The 15,415-nt window shown below is 37.2% G+C and overlaps 1 protein-coding gene across 2 annotated transcripts in view; it reads right to left on the bottom strand.

Moving 5' to 3' along the window:
• Nucleotides 1-15,415, bottom strand: part of PRKD1 (protein kinase D1) — a 150,538-nt gene that overhangs the window by 17,114 nt on the left and 118,009 nt on the right. For both annotated transcript variants that reach the window (XM_075030349.1, XM_075030350.1), the window contains 9 exons: nt 14,489-14,566; nt 10,788-10,992; nt 8,160-8,283; nt 7,274-7,351; nt 6,041-6,320; nt 3,652-3,704; nt 2,184-2,256; nt 1,097-1,203; nt 480-641 (listed from right to left, as the gene is read on the bottom strand). In XM_075030349.1, coding sequence (XP_074886450.1) covers nt 480-641; nt 1,097-1,203; nt 2,184-2,256; nt 3,652-3,704; nt 6,041-6,320; nt 7,274-7,351; nt 8,160-8,283; nt 10,788-10,992; nt 14,489-14,566 — 1,160 coding nt within the window. The remainder of the gene's footprint in view (nt 1-479; nt 642-1,096; nt 1,204-2,183; nt 2,257-3,651; nt 3,705-6,040; nt 6,321-7,273; nt 7,352-8,159; nt 8,284-10,787; nt 10,993-14,488; nt 14,567-15,415) is intronic.

The raw sequence follows: 15,415 nt of genomic DNA, 5'->3' as shown, positions 1-15,415 counted from the left end.
GAAGAATCCCAGATCACATTGTTAACAGAAGTCATATAGGAAAACAGACTCGTTTAATCAGAGGTAGTGCCAAGATCCAATTTCAGCACAGAAAATATGCACAAAAGTGCCTATGACGAACTGCAATGGTTAGGTATGGGGCTGTTGAAGAGGCTTAAATTTCTTTGTGTAGGTCTTCAACAGTTTGCTGTTAGTACTTCGCATCCCCTTCTTGTGCTTAATCCTTCAAGCATATGAGAAACTGTAGTTTGACAGCCCTTCCATCCAGTAGCCAGACAGCTGTACAAGTGTCTAGTTCTAGGGCCTCTTCATGGTTTCCTACCTATCAGATAATGTACACAAAGCTGTCTTACCATCCCTGATATTACAATTCAGGCTTTCGTAAATCAGGCAAGTAAATTATGCCAAAAGCAAAACGTAAGAAACAGTGATAATAATTGACCTCAAAACTCCTTCTAGGTCTATAATTAATTTCTTACCTGAGTAATTAAAAACTTTGTTATTCTCTCTGGCAATCTGCCCTTTTCACTTGATAAGATCATCTCCAGCATGTCTCCATGGAGTTTTTCCATAACAACAAACACTCTTTCTGGCGTCTCAAACATACACTCCAGATTCACAACCCCAGGATGATGAAGATTCTATTAAAGATAAATACAGCACTAGATTTCCCAACATGACCAGGAGGTTTTATCATTACATAGCTAGTCTTCAGACCCCCCTAAACCAGTTTCAGTATTTCCCCTAAACATTTCAGTCTTTCATAATTTAAACCGTGTGCCTAAACTGTAGGCAAGAGGCATGAAATTTCTGGGGACAATACAAGAGAATGGATGAACTTCAAATTAGTTTAACAAACATACATTTTCCTTATCATGCCTGGTGCTTAAAACCACAGAAATTGTAATTCATAACGTGACATTGCCAATACATTTGGTCTTGGCTGTTTATGCAGATTAAGCAGCAAAAATACTAGTATTTTTTATTATTTTTGAAAAAATACTAGTGATTATAAATTAAAATAATTATCATATTATCTGGTATTTATAGAAATGTATAAATGGAGTTAATACAGTAAAAAAGGATAGAAAAATACCTGTAAAATTGCAACTTCATTACGAAGTTGACTTTCCTGTTTAGTTGGAAACCTTAGTTTGTCAATTATTTTAATGGCAACATCTCTTCCTGTTTTGCGATGTTTTCCTGCATTAATAAAACAAAAGGCCTCTATCAATTAACATGATTAATTCTGAACAGTGTTCCACTTTCACTGGGTTGTACAAATGGCCACAACCAAGTAATTTTCAGAGCAGGTTTGCAGCAAATTAAGCCACTAAGTCATTAAAAGTTTTCTGTCATTTCCCTTCTTTCTACCCTTTGACAAGAGAATTTCTCTTATTATCACCTGACAAAGCTGTTTAAACACGTAAGAAACATACACATACGAGAAAGTCAGCTCTGCATTTCAACAGTAAAGATGCAAAGTTAACTTTCTGATATATATATATATCTATATGCTTGTTCATATACCTAAGCTGTATTCTCTGCAACTGGCAGGTTGTAGGCTTAGTCCTTTGATAGTAGCTCCAGCCTAGCAAATAATGAAATAGGTGATCGCCCTTAGGCATGTGTGTGCATGTCCCAGGTTTATCAGAGAGCCACAGAGATTCTTCAGTGAGAAATTTGTTGTTAGTTCTCACTTCACACTGTCCAAACAACAGCTGTACCTAAATACACCCCCAAAAACTGCCGAAAAAAAAGGAGGAAAAAGAGAGGAAAAATTGATAAAAAAATAAGAGAGAGAAACAATTCTAACAAACTACTGAAAAACAAAGAAAAAAGCTCACAAAATCACACCAAGAAAAACAACAGGAAGAAGAATTTTTTTTTTTTCATCCATTATAGTTCTCAAAAAGTACAGTTTTCTGCCCTTCAGGGCTTTCTTTAATAGAACTTATAGAGAATATGAAGCTATTAATATACACTGACCCACTGCTGGGTAGAAAACTTCAAATTACAAAAAGACTTTGTCAACAAAAAACAGTTTCACTGTTTAAAGAATACTACTTACATAAAACAATGGGCAGCTAATTTCTGGAACAAAACATTTCAGAGTCCAAATACTTCATCATTCAAGAAATTTTCTATCTTAAGCATAATTGTACAACATACCAAAGTCTTACCTCCATAAACAATTCCAAACTGTCCTGATCCCAACACCTCATCTGGGAAGATTTGGTATACGGTGCTAATATCCTGTTTATATAAACATAACAAATACTAAGCCATGAGGTATGGAAACAAAATTCATATATAATTTGCTTTTTTCTAGTGGGAATTAGCATACATTTACTATAGTACATTTCAAAATATATTATCTGCCAAAAACATTCACGCAGATTTTCTTAAAAGCCATGTTAACTGCAATTGCTGTAAAAGCTGCTGAATCTTTGATAGGTTTCAACCACTGCCATCTTCCAGGCAAGTAGCCCCCAGCACACAGTATTATACTTAAACTTTGTGAAACCTGAAGACAAAAGTTCATATGGAATAAAGAGGGTCTTGCAAGCAACATTCTACCCAGAAGTCCCAGGATCCCAGATCTAGGAATGACTGCTGGGTTTCATGAAGAGGAAGACATTACGAATTTAAAATTTTCTTGAAAAAGTTCCTATGTCAACTCATGTCAGCCATGGAAATCCAAGTGGTTTCTTAGTTTATAGAAAGCTTTGTGAGTATCAGCAGTTCTGGGTTTTGGCATTTTGTGTTTGTCCACTGAGAGATGTAAAATGTTCCGTCCATGCCAGAGAGGCAGTCTCACGTCTCACTACTACTTAGTGCCTAAACACAGGCTAAAGCACAAGCTGTTGAAAGATTCATTTGGGAGACCCAAACAAACCTCAAATCTTGGAGCTCAGTTTCATTTTCCTGATATTTAACCAGCAGCATATATGACTAAGAGTAAAAGAACACCAAGGAGTTGATAATAAAGGCTGTCTTGCTATTTCTTAGGAAACAAATGGACACATCCCTAGCAGGCAACCTTCTTCTGGCAAATACCAGAGCTGCCCCAAAGCTTTACTTGGCTGCAGGGAGTCCTGTTTACTTCCCCTGCCCACGCGACAGAAAATCAGCAGTGTGACTGTTTACCTTGACTGCATGTCCTGTGTCTAACAGTCCTAGTGTAAAAGAAACTCAGAATTCTTTACATATGTGTAACAACATATGTAACTCTTCCTTTGGATAGAGTTTCATCTTCATACAACAGAGAATATCTGATCTCTCAGTGATGACAGGAAATAGTATATCTATCAAGGCTTGTGATTAGCTCTATGAAGTTCAGCTGACAAATTCCACGAACTAATAACTTCTACAGCTCGCTTGTCCTTTTGGTAATTAACATCCTGCAGGGATCCATAGTTAATTTCTGTGTTACGTGAAATTACCCATATGTAACTCTTGTGTCTTAAGAAAAGGTACCATGAAGATGACTTTTCTCAAGTTAGCAAAGCTAATTGTTTGTTAATTTCTACAAAGCAAGTGAAAAATGTCTGACGGGAACTCCTCTAACATTGCTCTTTGCAAAGCAGATCAATGACTTTGCAAGCTTAATCACAGCATGTCTAGCACCAGCATCCAAAGAACACTCACCACATTTTCTTGAACTTGGCAGTTTGACACAGAAATACTGATGGATATATCCCCTGGGGAAGAAAGTAAGATATACTTTACATTGCTGTGCTTTTAGTTCAAACATGTAGTAATAGGAAATGACATTTACATTACATCAGTATCTACTGACAGCTCTAGAAATTGGACCAATTAGGTCAGCTTGTTCATCCACCAGCCAGTATAAAATTACACCAGCCCACAAATATGTGACTTGAACAACAGTTTCGCAGTGTATGGAAAAGAAGAGAATTATAAATTTCATTATTAATTTTTTAATACTGGAATCTCATAATTCCCATTTATAAGCTTATTATTGCTTTCTTCCATTCTATTTTGGGGCTTTGTATCTCATGCAAGTAACACAACTGCAACTAGGGTAAACTTTTTATTTAGTGGATTTAATAATAATTTTTACTTATAGTGTCACCTACAATGTATTTGATGCTATTCAGATGAAGGCCAATATGCATTCAAATGGGTCTGCATACTGTTAAAAGTAACATACATTTCAATTGGCTTAAGAGACATTATTAAAACACATAATGGAAACAAAAACTTGCACTCGTGCTTTAATACAACAAACATCAGATCCAAACTGTACAAATTCAGAGCTTAGGATGATGCCACAAGCATTTTGAACTACAAACCTACTGAGGGGTTCAATAAAACATGAGAATATGTCTATTGCCCACTGCATTACAAAAAGATGTCATTTTAGGGAGGAAAGAATGGTTCTTTGGAGCACTGCTGCTTCTGTCTCCTACCCTCTGCCTAGAATCCTGTTCATGCTGACTTCATTTTCTTAGTATGGATTTCAGCCTCATCAAAGCAAGTGTCCTCTATTACAAAGCCTGTATTACACATTGAAGACGCTCACTACTAGCCATCAGCACCTCTCCCAAGTGCAGTAGGTAGCATGAGTAACTTCTGCCCCATATGGCTTATTCCCTCATCCTTTCCTTAGGAATAGACTGGTTTTGGAATGGAATGTTTCAGTTACATAGAGGCTTTTTATCATTGCCAATTTGTTTTCAAATGTATGTACTGCTTTGTGTTTACATGAAAAAAAAAATATGGAGAAAGACATGGACAAGTGTTACACTTTGAGCAGAAGACAGAAGGTTGCTATCATTCTCACTCCCCACAGGAATTTGTTCTAAAGGTCTCAGACAACCTTAATTTTCACACAAAAACCCCAAAGATAAGTATTAACTTGTAAAGAAAATTTTCAAACTTCTCAAGAGGGAAAGAAGACAGCTGTCATTCCCAGTCCAGCATTTTAGGTGATTTGTTTAGCTACACTGGGTTCAAACCAGGGGCACTAGACAACTAGCCTGATTGAAATGACACCCAGAATTTGACACTATTTTATGCAGGAACCCAGTCAAGAAAGCAAAGGACAGAGCTGATCTAATCTGATATGGGAGCTGTTGTGCCTGGAGATGTAATGCCACAGCCTGTTGTATTACTTGGTTTCCGAAGGGCTTGCGGTCTCATTAGCATTTTGCGCTGCATTAATAGCATCCAGATGTCAAGTGCTAAAGCGGCTGTATATTGCAACAAAAGGTCTAATCCAAATTGTGTAGACATACCCAAATTTGCTTTACACTGACTAGGCTGAGTACACATAGCAGAGGAAGCACAGTAGCACATGCCTAATAGTGGGGAATTGTTTGCTCTGTGCTACTTTGTTATCAGTACCTGGGCTAGATTTAAACGAGTTTTATGTTTGGTTTACATAAGCTGTCATCTTTTTAGAGAACTACCTAAAGGTATGTAAATTGGAGGCAAAAACAATATTCAGTCCTTTTGGTCCTGGGTAACATCCATGCCTTGTTGTGCTTAGAACAGCTGTGCTTCACACTTGAGCTCATTTCATCTCAGCATGAGACAATGTTTGTGGCAGTTGTACAGCCAAATGTGATGAAAGGGAGCATATCATCTACGCTGCAGTGACCTGAAGAGTGAAGAGCTGCTTCTGCAGATAGCTGGAAACATAAATTACAGTCATGATGGGAAAAATCTATCAATTCCCAACTGGAGCTCAGAAAACTTCATGCCTCTGCACAAGAAGGCTATTACTCACGTCAGCAACAGAAATGTGGATAAGATGCCTTACTAATGTAACAACTATTTGCTCACTAACAAATCTGCATTCTGTATATTAATACAGATGTCCTATTATAAACTGGAAACACACGGATGAGAAACTGCAGTGTTTAAAATAACATGCAGACAGGTGACAAGCCACGACAGAATAGCCTTTACTAGCTGTGCAATACTTTCTTTCAATGTGTGCAGCAGATTGAGCAACGCCATTTGTGATATGACTCTACTTATCTGAAATAGAGGAAATGAATAAACTTACTGTGCAGGCTGGGTCCTGACCCAGTTGATGCCCCTTTAGGGATGACGGGCATCAGAGCATGCTGTATGGCCATCTCCCACATTCGTGCCACATCAATGCCAATACCACTGGTGATAACACTGTTATTCAGTGGAACACTTGAGAGGTTTTCTATGTTTTCTCCAACATAATAGACTATATTTGCTGTGCTTATTTCAAAACAATGAGGATTGGCTCCTTGAGGCAGCAAAGTGAAAGTTTTTGCAGGTTCCAGAGACAAAATTTCAGACAATGGGATTTCCTAAAATGAAAAAAAAGTTTTACTTTCTATGTAAAGATTATCAACATATGAAACTAAAGCATGAACTTTAACTGATTTATGATATTAGCTGTTGTTTTTAACCACATGCTTCTTGTACAAACAAAAAGGTTCTTGTAACCTGAAACTCCATGACACAGAGGACTGTTGATAGTAAAATACTAAATGTTTATTTCCAAGACCAAGTAGAACTTTAATTATTTAATTAAACTTATCAAAGAGAGCAGTGGGGGGCCATCAGAAAAGAGCAGAACCATCCTTACATCAACAGAACTCCACTAGAAAATTAAACCCTGTTGACTCCTTATTTAATAAAATTTATTTGCAATAAATTATTTGCAGAATAAATCATTCAGTGTTAAGATTCCAAATCCACCGTTTACATAGGTGTAAACTTGGTTGTTTCATCTTGAATAACACTTAGGGCACATTTCACTGATGTATTTCATGAGAGGAAGCCGTATGAAAAATATACTTTCCATTATTAAAACCTATTGCAGTAATGCCTGAGGAGCTTAAATGCCTCAGGTAAAAGGATATAAGCATTAAAACAATCTTTTACAATCAAAATCACAGCATAATGTCCAAAGGACAGAATTAAAATAATACATACTATACCTAATTGTTTGGAAAGAATTTGTACTATGAATGAAAGAATGTCAGATGAGTTTCTTTGCAGAATTTGCCACTGGTACTGAATTGCCCCTGTATAAAAACCTTCCATTTCCACAACATGTATTTTACAGGTCCTTGTTAGCTGACAACTTTCTGATCTGCCTTTGTGAAGGGCAAAACACACATATGCAGCTTAAATAATTAAAACAAACATAGATCAAAGTTATAATACTAGTGTACTTTTAGTAAGTAACTATTAATTCAGCAATTTAGTCATTATATTCTGCTGGTAAAAAGAGAGACTGACAAATATTCCTTACTTTGTAATACTTGCTTCCAGTATCATTTTGAAAAAGTGTAATGCATTTGCTGTCCAGTCTCCAGTAATGTCGTTTCCTCTGCAATGAAAAACAAGGGAAAAATCTTTCTAGCATTTTCCAAGTAAATTAATGAAATGTTCATTTCTCAAAAGCATCACTTCCAAAATGTTTCGCTTAAGTTTGAAGAAATGAATTGTGAATGATAAAGATTCATTTGCTGTTACAAGATTTTTATGAGGACTTTATATTTGAGTTTAGGATTTATAGGGCCACCCTCTGTTGCTTCGGTAATAACCTAGCTCCATTCAAATTGTCCAAGTTTTTAAGATTTAAAATGTCACTTCAATGTCGGCATTACATTCAGTGCAATTTGCTACAGGTATGCTGCTAAAATAATTCAACTTTCTTTTTGTATCAGTTATAACACCTCAGCTCACTTCAGAAGGCCACATACTGAAGTCTTTATTCCTGTTTTAGCAGCTTGGAATGAAAATAACTTTTTTCTACGCTAAATCTATTTTACGAAAGTCTCAATTCACCTTGCAGTATGATAGCTAGGAGACTGCAGCTGGAAGGCAAAGCTACTTTCCAGAACCCCTAAGGTGTCAACATTATTTTTTACTTCCTTCAGAATGTCTTCATATTTGGCTTCCTATCATAATGCAACTGACGTATTCAGATTTTTTTGTGTGTTTTAACTGTCTCCTGTTTCTTACAAGCAGTGCCAGTCCTCAGTTATGACAAGAGTAAGGACTTTAGGAAACACAAATACTGCAAAAAAATGCCTTACGTGAATGACTGTAAATTATCAAAGTATTGCTAGGATTTGATTCTGTACTATCATATAGTATGTACAGTAAGACAGGTATTTTTTAACATTTCTTACCAGTGTGTCCTTGCTCGTATAGTGAACCATCCAACCCTCCTTCATTACTGTGCTACTTCTCCTTTTTGTGTGCTTCACAGATTGTACCACTCTCATTAATGGAATATTGTTGCTGGTTGAAGGGCTTAAGAATAAATCAATAAAGGCTTTTAAAAAGAAGGTAACTTTGGACAAAAAGAAAAAAAATCTTTTAAATAAGAAAATATATATATTCGATATCCACACTTATATTTATCATCACTATCAGACCTGGACTGGACCCTATTTTGTTTTGTCATTCCAAGTTATCTTGAGATTACAAAGAAAAGAAATTGTAATGCTACACCAGGAGAATGTCAGAGACCTTCTAAATGCTTACGCGCACACACACACACACTCCCCCCCCCCCCCCCCCCCAATATTCCTAAAGATGAGCTAAGAAGATGGGTAAATAACTAGGGCCTCAGCTAGGGTGTGGGAGCCATAGCTCAAGCCTGTGCTATTCATGACTCAGACCAGTACATGATCTTGAATCTCCCATAACCTAAGTAAACATCGTCCATCAGATTACTGTCCTGTGATCTTTCTTGCGTTCAAACACACAACGGTCTGATGATGGTTTGCGGAGTAGAAAATGTGCCAGCTGCCTAGCTGCACGTACCCTGGCAAGGCAGAGCAGAGAATTTGCTGGAACCTCTAAGAGAAATGTTCCTAGAGACCTAAAGTGAAGTCCCATTGCCTTGCACTCTCATTACCTTGCACTCTCATGTATGCACACTGAAACTTCCCATGACTCAGCTGACGCACAGTAAGTCGGGAAGGCATAGGAACTTGACAGTATGCCTGATAGCACCATCAGATAAAGTCTGGAATATCTAGTTGGAGAGGTGTAAGAAGCAACCAAGCCCATCTTCCCACTTTCCTTGCTGTTAGAGTTAACCATTCCTAAAGCAGATTCTGCATAATGGAACACGGACTCATAACCTGCTTCAATCCTAAACCGAAATGCTTAGCTATTTCTGGCAGAACTTTAAGTGGAGATGCTGCATCGTATGTGAAAACACAGTGCAGAGAGCTCTTTGTCCTGCTGGCAAAGCTATTAGTGCAAAAACTCCAACAAAAAAAAGGGCAGAAACTGCCCAGGAAAAGAATAATATCTTAAGTTTCTACAGTTATTTTGACTGCGGATGTCTGCAGATGGCCCTGCTTCACTGTAATGCATCCTGGAAATAAGAAACATTTTATGAATTGGCAATTTCCAATCAAAATGCAAAAGATGCACTGTTTTAAAGTTTCAGTAAGACTGTAACATACAGTTAACATCTCTTTTTTGCCTAAAAATGATCAAATGAGCCGCAGTTCCTATTTAGCTATTCTTGTCTGTACTGACAAGAGGTTTCCTTTTTTATTTGCCTTTTATAGATCACTTAAAAATAATTCATGAATATGGAGACTACCCTTAGAAATAACTGTGGGAAAGTAGTACTAGAAATACAGGGATGCCCCTCAAGTAAGTAAAACATGTACCTTGGTTATCAGTGTTTTATTAGTTATAATTGGATATTTATATTTTGAAAACCTGCAGTGCTGTCCATTTAATACAACTTGGACATTCAAAATGTTATATGACACTGATTTTGTGGCATAAGCACAGGCTTACGTTCCAATGATACAAGGTGTCTATATACAGTGTCTATGCAGATGAATATGCCAGTAGGAAAAACAGTTCACTGCTGCGGAAGGTAAAAACTGTTGAAATGGATTGCATTCTATTAGTGCAACAGGTATACATTACTAACAGAGAGCTAAAGGAAACGTGTTACGGAAACAGGCTGCTAGTAAGCAAAATAAAAGAGGAAACTGCAGGTCAAACTGGGACCTGAGAAAGAAAAATATTCTATAATTCTTCAAGGTACAGACCCCTTGCATCAAGGAAATTACAGCTAAAAGGATCTTAATTCATTTTAGGTTCCCTGACAATGAATAATGCTTACTTTCTTCCCTACTATTCTGTACAGTTCCAGCAAGTGAATAATGTTTTCTTCTCTTCAGACACTTCTGAGGTAAGTTGCACAACTCAATTCCTATTTTCCCTTCTGATTAGTCATTTCAAACCACTAATCTATTTTGTAACTTGCTTCAAACTACCACTTCACATTTGTCAAACTTTCCTTCTGTCTAACGGCATCTAAAAATGCCAACAATTAGAGCCGATTATACCATAGCCACTTACACATGTTTTTTTATTTTTATTTTTGTTCATTTCAATGACCAAGCATTGCACTACTAGTCAGGGAAAAAATGCTTGTCAAAATAAATAAGTTAAAAAAAAAAAAATAAAAAAAAAATTGTTCTCTATTGCTCATGCACAAATAGTTTCACAACATAATTTTAATAAGAGAACAGACCTGTAACAAACAGGTGCATCAGTTTTCAGCTGCTAATTCAACTTAACAATAATTTTTAAGCTTCTCTTAAATTCCTAATGCATATATTCAGTGAAGCAATCTCACTGCAGTTTCAGAACCACCACATGTCACTAGCTCTCTCCATTCTCAATGTCCATGTATATTCCCCCTTGAACCCTAGAGATGATACTTCAAAATAAATACAAAAGAAGATGGAAGGTACACTCACTCCCCACCTCACCTGATCATCCTGTTAGACTCATCATGATCCGGATCAGCATCTTGCATTTCCCCGTTGTCACTATGGCATCCTGTCATAGACATCTCAGAATCATGAGCTATAGATTCTTCCATGTCATCTATAAAACTGCTGTTTCTTTCACTGTCATTGTCGTCACTCCCTTCTTCCATGACCACATCTGATTCAGCCCCAGGACTAAGAAGATCTGGAATATAATTTCTGAAGTTATTATCTGAAAACATACAATACTCCTGTCGCAACATCCTGACACATTTTGAGCTTCAGAAAAACTCAGGTTCTCTTTGGAACTCCATCGCTTGGGTCTATCTCAACTCAGTACTCTTTGTAGGTGAAGTGTGGTTTTTAACCAGTCATCTAGAAAATCATTACAGAAAACTGGAAGTGCATCAAACCAAAATATTTTCAGAAATACAAGTATCTATTAAAAAAAATGCCAAAGTCAAAGCAGATTTTTCTTATCCATGGACTTCTATCAAACATTCTATACTCATGAGCTTTATTTCTGAGATCTTCTGGCAGATTTTCTATACAGCGTGAACATTGTGTACTGACTTGATGGCTGTTGGCAGGCTACAGCTGCAAACTGAAGCTAGAAGAACAGTAATTTCAAAACTAGGAATTTTGTAATATGATGATGACATGATGATGAACTACTGAAATAAATCCCAAGACAATTACTTATAATGTGAACTATATTTTTTCGAAAAAAGATATTTCCTTTGCAGCAGTGTTCTCTGTGAAGACTGCACAGTAATCCATGCTATTGAAATAATGCTCCTGCCTTTAGAAAATAAATATTAAATAAATATCAAAAAGTCTTATGTGAGATAGCATAGAAAAAATACAAAGACTTAGGATTTAACTTATTTGACTATGGCATAGTATTAATAGTACCTTCCAGCTTATATTTAAATTATGTTAAACTTTCCAATTTCAAGATTAGATATGCCTAAACAAGCTCAAAGTAAGAAATAACTTTTTATTGTATTGCTGCTTGTGAATGGATTTATCTGGAAGACAGAAAGGAAGAGAAAAATTTAAACTTATTTACCTAAGGACTTACATTACAAAAACAAACAAACCAAGTCTCCCCCCTTGCCCCACCCACAAAAAAAACCCAAAACAAAAACAAAAAACTGGGGGCATTTTGTTGAAACTCAATCTGCTGCTATACAGGCTGTGATCTAACATGTCAAAATCATCAGTCCCGTTAGATAGTAAAGACAGCATTAGTTTTTCTGGGATGTTTGCAGTGTTTCAGAAATTTGAAATAAGGGTAAAATCACATGGAAGACACCAAATATTCTCACCAAGAAACTTTTGCCTAATTGTGTGGAGGAAGGTTCCTGACAGTCAATGTAGATGATGCCCCAAAAGAAAAAGCACACTGAACTGGCTGACAGCAGAATGTTTTAAATTGATGGCATTTCACTCAAATTGGAAGTGCACAGCTGAAAAGTTTCTTTCCACGTACAGTAGTCTTAAAATATTTGGATATAAGCTACTGATGTGTGATTAAGAGACACATTATACTTCATCTCTGGCAGAAACAGTCATCCAGTCATGAATGACACTTTACAGTGCAAGGCTCTCTCTTTGCTATTCCTACAACACTTTTCTAATATCTATTTTTAATAAACCCACAATCAGTTAAAAATAACCTCCTACATTTAGTATATAATGTGTTTATTAATGAGACCATACTCGGAATTCTACTGCTTCAGCTCTTCCTTCACTTACTATTTTGGGGAAGATGTATCACACAGCAGATGGACAGAGTGACAGATACTGTATTTTATTTATTAAGTTTGAAAATAATGTGAACCAAATTACTGTAAAAATAGAAAGGAGGTACCAGAATGAAATTGCCTTTGATAATCCTAAGGACTCCATATAAGTCATTTAGTGGACACAATTAAGAGTTCTACTTTGATGCTATGGATACCATACTATGGATATTATTTGGTGGGGAAAAACCAAATTCTATAAATTTTAAGATGGAGAGCTTCAAGCAGTACACTTGGAGTAAGCTTGGAGTACGTGTTCTCACCCCAAGTGGCTTTGCACAAGCTTTCCTCACTCAGCTCCTCCTCAGACAAACCATCACTTCCCACGAGCCCGGCATCAGATTCAAATGTAGGAGGCAAGTCAACAAAAGTAGCGTGCTGCTTGTGGAGCAAAGGCGGGGAAGGGGCACAGAGGGTGTGTTGGAGGGATGAAATACAGCTGCCTCAGATGGAAAGAGGGAACTTCAAGGTGTGATTCAGAAACAAATGTAAATTTTGTTCATTTAGTCCAGCTGTCCAGAAACAAGGCTTGCCTTCCTCTCTCCTCTTTAGCCATTTTCATCAATCCCGTTTTGCACTCCTCTCTAAAACTGCACCTACGCAGGAAAAATTTTATGATTTATGAGCAGATTTAGTTACTTCCTCTGACTGCAAATCACAGGGATTACCATTATCAATGGAACTAACATATCGTGGTGTATGTTTAGCTCTCTGATTTAAAAATCAAGCCATAAACTTCCATAAGCATTATTACTTGCACTCCTGAAGAAATAGTTATGTTAGGGGATGGTTAAGGGTTAAGTGAGGTATAAATGTTATAAAGATTAAAAAAAATTAAAAAAATACTGACTCCAAGAGTCTGGTTTGAGGTGCATCAGAGAGGACATGCAGTAAGAGTGCAACATCAGCCTTCTAGAAAATCATGCACCTTATGTTTCAAGTTGGACACTCAGCATCTGAAATACTTTTGCCTACACTAATTGCCATTAAACAGAAAACCTTTGTAGTAATACAGTCACACTACTATGAGAAATACTACGAAAAATATTAATTAACATTCCTAATTTTGGAAATTCTTGATATCTCTTCAATAAAGTAGATCACCGATAAAGTTTGAAAAAGGATTACTAATAAGGCAATGCTTTATTAACCTCAGAAGCAGTTTAGGCTGACAACTTAACATGGTAATATGCATTAGAAACTGAACACTTCACCACACTTCTCATTCCCTTATCACACAGAAAAGCGATATTTTCAAGGCAATCAACAACTCATCTACAACCACCCTGTTTTTCTCCAGTACCGTCTGCCAAGCCTACCCATACATTCCTATACTTGACACAAAACTGAAAGCACATGTATGGGAAAATCGGCAGATATTCAAGCCTTTATTTCTGGCAACTGATACAATTAGTTTTATGCCAACAGTAAGCAGTGGAATTCTTTCCTGGAGGGCCTTCCCAGTTCTTCCAGGTATGCTTTTCCTTCTCAGGAAGATTATCCTAAAACAAACACTTTTTTTCCCCAGATTAAAAAGCAATCATCTGCTTGTATCTGACAGGTGAATGCCAACTTCTCATGCATGTGGCTTTTCGCTTTACTCTGGCATTCTGCATTCAACAGGCCACGATCACCCGGCCATTCTGCTGCTGACAGCACCCCTATGGCACAGCTGAGCCTGCCTGTCAGTGCCACCTATTTGGAAGACACACACTTCAAGCTTGTTGTGTTCCTCCCACGCTTCATCTTCGACATAGAATAGCAATATTGCGGAGGAAAGGCCACTCCCAAGCAATGGAAAAACATGTCTTTGTACACGTCACAGTTTTCTATTTCTTTTTTGTTTAACTGATGGTTTAAACAATGACAGAAACAATTGTTAAGGCAACTTACCTCCATTAATGGCAACTTCCCCCAGGCAGTTATTTGGCACTTTAGGAGCACAGCGTTTGTGACAGTTGAACCTACAGTCTGTTAAGAAGAATGGGATAGAGTAAAATTATTTCTCTTTTTGTGTGACACAATTATATCTTTTCCTGCTATCCAGCCTATAAATGTCAAGCCCTACCATCTCACTCATACAAAGTTAACGTGCCCAGAGAGTGCTCCCGAGCCTGGCTGCACGTCACCTGCCAGCGGAAGGGACGGGATGAAGATTGTAGAAGTGCACTTCCCTGAGGGGGAAGGAAGCGTTACCGAGGGTGGTTGGGTGGAGGCACTAGCTGCAGCTGAAGCGTGTGCTCGCCTCTTCTAGAGGAGCGGTTGGGAGACCCGAGTCCTTGGCTGCAAAGCCAGAGTTGCTTTTCCACTGAAAGAAGCTGATCTGGCTGCAGTGTATCCACTGCAGCTCGAATGACTGACTACAAATCAAATGCTGAGGACTGAAAACTGAAGCAGCAGAACCCTAGCCAACAATTGTAATTGAGAAAATATTTGTTCTTTGCGTTGCAAAGCAACTTCTAGTCAGCTTTCAGTGGAGGGGTCCTTCAATACCTTCCTTATTTCCCAGCTAATTTTATTTCACTCTACCTTTAATTTTTTCTTATGTGTAAGTAGCACTTTATTAGATGTCATTTTAACTGTTTTCTTTTGGCTTATGAACACATTTTACTTAAAGTAAGAGCTGTAACTTATTAACACACCTGGAAAAGCAAAGAGTCAGGAAGGAAGAAATATACTAAGGATGTCTATATCCTTGTAATTATTTAACTTCAGATTGATCCAAAAACCAACTGAGGTACAGCAGTGCCAAACTGTAGGCAAATATTTTTTTTTTAAAAAATCAGGTTAATATTTGCTTATGTCCTGGGATTCAAAATG

Source organism: Buteo buteo, chromosome 6, assembly GCF_964188355.1.
Source record: "Buteo buteo chromosome 6, bButBut1.hap1.1, whole genome shotgun sequence".
Classification (NCBI taxonomy): domain Eukaryota; kingdom Metazoa; phylum Chordata; class Aves; order Accipitriformes; family Accipitridae; genus Buteo; species Buteo buteo.
Note: the sequence above shows the minus strand (reverse complement) of the source record. Positions and strands in the feature narration are given on the sequence as shown.